This window comes from Salvelinus fontinalis, chromosome 4 (assembly GCF_029448725.1).
Source record: "Salvelinus fontinalis isolate EN_2023a chromosome 4, ASM2944872v1, whole genome shotgun sequence".
NCBI classification, from domain to species: Eukaryota; Metazoa; Chordata; class Actinopteri; order Salmoniformes; family Salmonidae; genus Salvelinus; species Salvelinus fontinalis.
Genome location: NC_074668.1, coordinates 60,522,743 through 60,531,897, shown reverse-complemented (window position 1 = coordinate 60,531,897; position 9,155 = coordinate 60,522,743). Strand labels below are relative to the sequence as shown.

Genomic DNA, 9,155 nt, shown 5'->3' with positions numbered 1-9,155 from the left:
TATTGACACGCACAGCATTTATTCCAATAACATGCTCTGAACATTTCCCCAAATGATATTGCATTCACAAAATGGCAAAGGGATATACAAATAATAAGTCACAACCTTATATGTTTAACAAAGTCAAGAATTGTTCAAAGTATTATTTAAAGCTCTTGTTAATTGGCCTTACTGTAAAAAGAAAAATGCAAATTGTGATGCATTGTAAACATTTCAATCATTTCCAGCCAAATTCACTCAACTGAAGGCAAGATTTATCAGAGAAATATGCTGCCAAGTAGATTCTGTTGGCCTATGTCACATACTGTATAAATAACACCTGTTGCAACTGTTAGACAACGTCATCGCTATGAATGAATAGTCATCTTTGAAATCTCCGTCAGAGCAAGGCATCGACAATTATCAATTGCAAAGGCATTTTAACGCAACGCCATATTGCAAATGCCCAAATAATGTTAGCACAAGTAAACCTACCTACCCAAAATGAACCGTCAACATTGTCAATTAATTACATTTTACTAGGTCTATTGTATTTTTTGAATAAATAAAACACTGGTATCATATCTGTCTCTGCATGTTTTATCTCTCCGTTAATATAAATATGCAATGAAATTCGACATGACTTCGCCAATATTATTTTCCTAGTCTACTTTTACAACTAGGTTTAACCTATTTACCCAAGTTTAACCTTCATGTATTCATTTTTCAGTCGGCCTAATCTGGTCCCGTGACTTCGAATTATGAGAGAGAGAAGCTCGTGTTTATCCTTCAACCCCACAGATATGTCCAGTGTTCCCTTTAGCACGTCCCTTGTGTGGACAACCATGTTCAGAAAGTCGTCGTTTATGCGGTGCTCCTCCTTCAGCTCGTTCTGCTGACTCTGTTTGAATTTCACCTCCAGTTCTAACAGAGCCTTTTCAGAGTTTGTAAAAGCCTCGCCAATCTGAGTCGTCTCCCTTCTCAAATATTTTCCATAGCTGTCCTCGCCGTCCAAATCAAAATAAATACTTTTCCCGATCCCCTCCAGCATTCTGGCCGCGTCTTCGATGTGTCTCTTGATGATCGTGAAATCATCTCGGATGACCGAATCTTGGTCCTCGTCAAGAACGCATTTTCGGTCGTCTGTCATTTTAAAAAGCATTTGACATTTTTCCGGATCATCGTTATTCTCATAGTCGCCGTCTGGCACAAAGTAGTGATGGAACGTGCCGTTAGACATCTCGGGATACAGAGGTCCATTAAAAAACGCACCGCAGGGTGGCAATGAAAACATCCCAATAGCGAGTAGGTGGAGAAAAGCCATCCTATCCACTTCTTGGCAATACGTGAGCAACAGAAGAGGCTTTCCTTTATAGCGCAAAAAAAAGTTATTTAATTCCCTCACCAATCACAAACATTTCCAAACGTGCAGTGCATGTGGTATCCAAGAGCTAAAAGACCGAAAGTAGCTAGGTGTCCAGTCAGGCTTTGTGATATTTGTAAATCTACTTTCAGGTCGCTCCTCGTGCAACCTATGCAGCAAGTGTTGCCAACTATTTTTCAAGGAAAGTAGCTGTTGGTTCAGCCACAGACAGTCACGTGAAAGTTTGGAATACTTTCCCTAAGCTTTACACAGAGAAACCCCAAAGACGTCACGCAGGAGTAATATACCAAACGCACCCAACTGAAATAAATGTGAGAGTGCCCGACGTAGCTTTGTGCCTCAATTTCAAGTTCAACATCTGGATTTCTCAAGCACCGCGCTTGGTTTTGACTGATGATAGCCTACCCCCTCTCAACTCTCAAATTACATCCCTGCTTCGTCACTTAAAAGGAAGCGCAGTTGCAATTGACTGCAGGCCCGGTCCTGGCCGATATGCCGATAAGTAGAATACAGTATCAGTTCACAATACACTTTAAAGTTGAATGAATGCCTATCCATGTGGTTGCCTACTTTTGTAAAAACAGGCAGTTACATTGGCTTTATAGTCCTGATACCTGACAGACTCGAGACTAATTATACTGATCAAAAATTAAATGCAACATGCAACAATTTCAAAGATTTTACTGAGTTACAGTTTATAGAAGGAAATCAGTAATTTGAAATAAATTCATTAGGCCCTTTCACATTACCGGGCAGGGGCACCGAATCAGAATCAGTTTGTCCCTACAAAGGGATTTATTACAGGCAGAAATACTCCTCAACACGCCCTCCTCCCCTTCTCAGATTATCCCGCAGGTGAAGAAGCCAGATGCGGAGATCATGGGCTGGCGTGGTTACACGTAGTCTGCGGTTGTTAGGGCGGTTGGATGTACTGCCAAATTCTCTAAAATGACATTGGTAGCTTATAGTGGAGAAAATAACATTCAATTCTCTGGCAACAGCTCTGTTGGATATTCCTGCAGTCAGCATGCCAATTGCACACTCCCTCAGAACTTGAGACATCTCTGATATTGTGTTGTGACAAAACTACACTAGAGTGGCCTTTTATTATCACCAGCACAAGGTGCACCTGTGTAATGACCAGGCTGTTTAATGAACTTCTTGATATGCCATACCTGTCAGGTCAATGAATTGTCTTGGTAAAGGAGAAATGCTCACGGTGGGACACTGATTTATTTAGAATTCAAAGCGCACTTAACCAACATGGCTACCACAGCATTCTGCAGCGATACGCCATCCCATCTGGTTTGGGCTTAGTGGGACTATCATTTATTGTTCAACAGGACAATGACCCAACACACCTCCAGGCTGTGTAAGGGCTATTTTACCAAGAAGGAGAGTGATGGAGTGCTGCATCAGATGACCTGGCCTCCACAATCCCCTGACCTCAACCAAATTGAGATGGTTTAGGATGAGTCGGACTGCAGAGTGAAGGAAAAGCAGCCAACACGTGCTCAGCATATGTGGGAACTCATTCAAGACTGTTGGAAAAGCATTCCAGGAGCGTGGCTATTTGAAGAATCTCAAATATAAAATATATTTGGATTTGTTTAACACTTTTTTGGTTACTACATGATTCCATGTGTTATTTCATAGTTTTGATGTATTCACTATAGTTCTACAATGTAGAAAATAGTAAAAATAAAGAAAAACCCATGAATAAGTAGGTGTTCTAAAACTTTTGACCGGTAGTGTATGAGGAACCAAGTTTGGATAGATTTGAGCCATGTTTTAGATTTTAATTTCAAATTAAAGGGGGTGGAGGGGCAAAACCATGCAGGAACTTAAAGACAAGGCTTGCATCTGCTTAAAGCTATCCAGACTGAAAAAAATATGTTTGTGAATGTTTTGACAATGGTGGTAACTGGTATGTTATCAGAAATCTTAAGTGTTTGTTTGTAGATTCAATTGGTTTAAGAAAAGTAGCTCCTGATTGTGACCAGCATGTGAGGTAATATTGCAGATGTGAAGATCACAGCATGCATATATCGTTTGGTGCCCTCCAGAGGAAGGTAAGGTCTTATAAACCTAAAGTTGGATAATCCAAACTTGACTGTGTTAAGCACCTTCGTCACATGTTTCTTAAATGTCAAGTTGGAGTCCAAAATGACGTCGAGATACCTGAAGTTACACACAACTTTCAGATTCTTCCCATTAACAAGAACAGCTTGTTGGGAAAAATCTATTAATTTCTTAGAGAAGTACATGCAAAGAGTCTTGTTGATATTTAAATGCAGGCAAGAATCAGTCATCCATTTAGAAACGTATACCATAGCTTCAGTTCACTAGTTAACAACTTGTCTATTTTTTGAGTGTACATACAGGACTGTATCGTCTGCATGTTAATTTGTGGGCAAACAATTGGAAGATCATTTATATAGATGGTAAACAGAAGGGGGCCTAATATTGACCCTTGTGGGACCCCAATGTTACAGTAAAGAGAATCCGACTGAGTGTCCCCCAGACGAACCCTTTGACTTCTGTTTGTCAGATAGGAATACGTCCAACTAATGGCTTCAGTGAACACATTAAGGGAGGATAGTTTGGATAGGAGAACCTCATGATTCAAAGTATCAAAGGCCTTTTAAGATCCAAAAAGACTGCGCCGACTTCACCACCTATGTCCAGTTTAGATTTAAGCAATGAAGACCCAGTCTGGATACAGAACATTTCTATCAGCTATTGACAAAGTGGATGCCTCTTTTATCAGGACATTTCAATGTAAGCCAAGACAGAAAACCTCTCTACCATGGCTCAACGAGGACCTCTGGAGGTAGATGAGAGAATGGGATCTTTCCTTGAAAAAAGCCCAAGGTCAAATCTAAATGCCTTTAGCTCATTACCTAAAGCAAGGATATGCATATTCTTGATATCATTTGAAAGGAAACACTTTGAAGTTTGTGGAAATGTGAAATTAATGTAGGAGAATATAACACATTAGATCTGGTAAAAGATAATACAAAGAAAAAAACATGTTTTTTTTCTCCATCTTTGAAATGCAAGAGAAAGGTCACAATGTATTATTCCAGGTTAGGCGCAATTTTGATTTTGGCCACTAGATGGCAACAGTGTATGAGCAAAGTTTTAGACTGATCCAATGAACCATTGCATTCCTGTTCAAACTGTTGTATCAAGACTGCCCAAATGTACCTAATTGGTTTATTGATACATTTTCGAGTTCATAACAGTGCACTCTCCTCAAACAATAGCATGGTATTCTTTCACTGTAATAGCTACTGTAAATTGGACAGTACAGTTAGGTTAACAATAATTTATGCTTTCTGCCCATATCATATATGTTTATGTCCTGGGAAATGTTCTTGTTACTTACAACCTCATGCTATTCACATTAGCCTACATTAGCTCAACCGTCCCGTGGGAGGGACACCAATCCTGTAGAGGTTTTAACAGATCAAACCAGTCAATTTGCCTTATAGCTGCATCGTAGTTACTCTGCTCACCTTTCTGGATTTTTTTTATCGCACTGTTGCACATTAATATGGTTCTTAAATCTCTTTTTAGTTAGCTTTCTAATCACAAATGTAACATTGTGGTCAGATATGCCAGTTGGTAAGGTAATGGACTTAGCAATTCGATCAGGTCTGTTAGTAAACACCAGATCAATTTGAGTCTGGAATGTCTGTGTTACGCTGGTTGGTCCTTGTATGGTCTGTGGTCTGTGATCTGCAAGTTTTGTTTTCCTAGTTTATATTGAAATTGCCCATGAAGATGATCTACTTCTTATGATCACATTCTTTAAGCATAGCATTTAGATGGTCATAAAATGAGATAGATGTTGGTGGTCGATATAATCCAATAACAGTGAGACACATGAGGGGAGAGGAAGAGATTCAGCCCCATACATTCAAGGTCATTGGCATGTTTCCATATGATAATACGATTGCATTTAAAGTTATATTTCATGTACATAAGCAGTCCACCCCCTCTGCCCTCTCCTTAGGATATATATATATATATATATATATATATATATATATATATATATATATATGGAATATCCAGGGACATTAAAGACAGAAATAGGAGAAGATTTCTTCAGCCATGTCTCAGAGAAACAGAAAAAAACCAAGATGAGTCATTTAATAAATGTTCTACCTGTTCACTCTTAGAAATAATGCTACGAATATTCAGTTGACTGCCTAATATTCCTCTAGACTTGGAACGAGTGTCCCAGAGAATTTTAGCCTGATTAACAGTTTGAAAAAGTTCCATGGTACAATGTTTTCTAATAGCTGGGTTACGGGAATTGAGTTTGTCTCGAAGGTGGGTCTTATTTGGGACATTTATCAAGAGTTTGCATTAAAAAGAGATTATCTGCAGATTGCTCATTCCCTTGAAAAGCCATGTTAGTGACAGAGGTTATGCTCACATACACAGAATATCCTTCTCTAAACCAGATAACCAGACAATATAGGCTATTCAAATATAGATTATTAATGCTGGTTTTACACATTAAACTTTCAAATAACTCTTTGTTGACTGTTGCTGGGTGTTATCGGCCACCATCAGCAACAGCCTGTACCCTAAATGCCCTAAGCTCTCTCCTGGCCCCTTACACTAAGTCTGAATTTGTCCTGCTAGGTGACAAACTGGGACATGCTTAAACCACTTGACTAAGTCCTAAAGCAATGGGACTCCCTAAATCTTTCTCAGATTATTACCAATCTCACAAGATATGACTCCAAACACCCAGAAAAGGCTACTCTCCTTGATGTTTTCTTTACAAATTATCCTGATAGGTATCAGTCTGGTGTTTTCTGTAATGACCTTAGTGATCACTGTTTTACAGCCTGTGTTCGTAATGGCTGCTCAGTGAAACGACCTGTCCTGATTTGTCATAGACGCTTGCTAAAAAACTTTAATGCGCAAGCCTTCCTTCATGACCTGGCCTCTGTAAATATAGAATCAGTTTGATCCTCTCTGTCGAAAACGCTTGGACCTTCTTTTTGATATTTTCAGTGGTATCGTTAACAAATACGCTCCCACAAAGAAAATTTGAATTAAAAACAGGTTCAACCCCTGGTTCGACAGTGATCTGGCAGAGTTACTCCACCTCAAGAATTCCATTTGGCAAATCGCTCTGCACACGCACACTCAGGCTGACTGGCTCTCGTTCAGGCAAATTAGAAATAAGTGCACTCAGACTATCCGGAAGGCCAAAGTTAGTTACTTTAAGGAGTAGTTCTCTCTCTGTGGGTCTAACCCCAAGTTGTTCTGGACAACGGTTAAAGACCTGGTGTAACGGCTGTCCTCGCTGACAGAAGGAGAGGACCAAAACGCAGAGTGGTCAGTGTTCATTATTTACTGAAAGTCAACAAAACACTTCAAAATACAAAACAACCAACAAACGTGACAAAACCGAAACAGTCCTGTGTGGCACAAAACCTGACACAGGAACAAACACCCACAAAACACACGTGAAACCCAGGCTGCCTAAGTATGATTCTCAATCAGGGACAACGATTGACAGCTGCCTCTGATTGAGAATCATACCCGGCCGAACACAAACATCCCAACATAGAAAATCACACATAGACAAACCCACCCAACTCACGCCCTGACCAACTAAATAAATACAAGACAAAAGAAAACAGGTCAGGAACGTGACACCTGGAGAATAAACCCTCCTCCTCACAGCTGCCCATGTTCCTTAATGTTGATGATGTGGTTGTTACTGATAAGGAACACATGGCTGAGCACTTTAATCACCACTTCAGGATTCCTATTTGACTCTGCCATGCCTCCTTTCCCATCCAACATTTCCTCATCTCCCACCCTTTCTAATGCAACTATCCCCGATGCGCCTCCCTCTTTTTCCCCTGCCCCGCTAGAAAGTTTCTCCCTGCAGGCGGTCACTGAGTCCGAGGTGTAAATGGAGCTCCTTAATCTTGACCCCCAAAAAACATCTGGGTCAGATGGTTTAGACCCTTTCTTCTTTAAGGTGTGACTACTACCTCTGAGGGTTTAGAGCTTGAGGTAGTCACCTAATACAAGTACTTGGGAGTATGGCTGGACAGTACACTGTCCTTCTCTCAGAACAAATCAAAGCTGCAGGCTAAGGTTAAATCTAGACTTGGTTTCCTCTATCGTAATCGTTCCTCTTTCACCCCAGCTGCCAAACTAACCCTGATTCAGATGACCATCCTACCCATGCTAGATTATGGAGACCCACTGATTGTTGCTTATTTATGAAACACTCTTAGGCCTCACCCCCACCTCCCTATCTGAGATACCTACTGCAGCCCTCATCCTCCACATACAGCACCCATTCTGCCAGTCACATTCTGTTAAAGCTCCCCAAAGCACACACATCACTGGGTCACTCCTCTTTTCAGTACGCTGCAGCTAGCGACTGGAATGAGCTCCAAAAAACACTCAAACTGGACCGTTTTATTCCATCTCTTCATTCAAAGACTCAATCATGGACACTCTTACTGACAGTTGTGGCTGCTTTGCGTGATGTATTCTTGTCTCTACCTTCTTGAGGTTGTCTGTGCCCAATAATGTTTGTACCATGTTTTGTGCTGCTACCATGTTGTGCTGCTACCATGTTGTTGTCATGTTGTGTTGCTACCATGCTGTGTTTTCATGTGTTGCTGCCATGCTATGTTGCTGTCTTAGGTCTTTCTTTATGTAGTGTTGTGGTGTCTCTTGTCGTGATGTGTGTTTATATACACTGCTCAAAAAAATAAAGGGAACACTAAAATAACACATCCTAGATCTGAATGAATGAAATATTCTTATTAAATACTTTTTTCTTTACATAGTTGAATGTGCTGACAACAAAATCACACAAAAATTATCAATGGAAATCAAATTTATCAACCCATGGAGATCTGGATTTGGAGTCACACTCAAAATTAAAGTGGAAACCCACACTACAGGCTGATCCAACCTTGATGTAATGTCCCTAAAACAAGTCAAAATGAGGCTCAGTAGTGTGTGTGGCCTCCACGTGCCTGTATGACCTCCCTACAACGCCTGGGCATGCTCCTGATGAGGTGGTGGATGGTTTCCTGAGGGATCTCCTCCCAGACCTGGACTAAAGCATCCGCCAACTCCTGGACAGTCTGTGGTGCAACGTGGTGTTGGTGGATGGAGCGAGACATGATGTCCCAGATGTGCTCAATTGGATTCAGGTCTGGGGAACGGGCGGGCCAGTCCATAGCATCAATGCCTTCCTCTTGCAGGAACTGCTGACACACTCCAGCCACATGAGGTCTAGCATTGTCTTGCATTAGGAGGAACCCAGGGCCAACCGCACCAGCATTTGGTCTCACAAAGGGGTCTGAGGATCTCATCTCGGTACCTAATGGCAGTCAGGCTACCTCTGGCGAGCACATGGAGGGCTGTGCGGCCCCCCAAAGAAATGTCACAGCATGACTGACCCACCGCCAAACCGGTCATGCTGGAGGATGTTGCAGGCAGCAGAACGTTCTCCACGGCGTCTCCAGACTCTGTCACGTCTGTCACGTGCTCAGTGTGAACCTGCTTTCATCTGTGAAGAGCACAGGGCGCCAGTGGCGAATTTGCCAATCTTGGTGTTCTCTGGCAAATGCCAAACGTCCTGCACGGTGTTGGGCTGTAAGCACAACCCTCACCTGTGGACGTCGGGCCCTCATACCACCCTCATGGAGTCTGTTTCTGACCGTTTGAGCAGACACATGCATATTTGTGGCCTGCTGGAGGTCATTTTGCAGGGCTCTGGCAG

The 9,155-nt window shown here is 41.6% G+C and overlaps 1 protein-coding gene across 1 annotated transcript; it reads right to left on the bottom strand.

Annotated features, from left to right (window-relative positions):
* Window positions 1-1,725, bottom strand: LOC129854112 (fin bud initiation factor-like). Its single transcript, XM_055920813.1, has one exon. It carries the CDS (start codon window positions 1,301-1,303, stop codon window positions 674-676), a length of 630 nt encoding a protein of 209 aa, XP_055776788.1. The 5' UTR covers window positions 1,304-1,725; the 3' UTR covers window positions 1-673.
* Window positions 1,726-9,155: the final 7,430 nt, after the last annotated feature.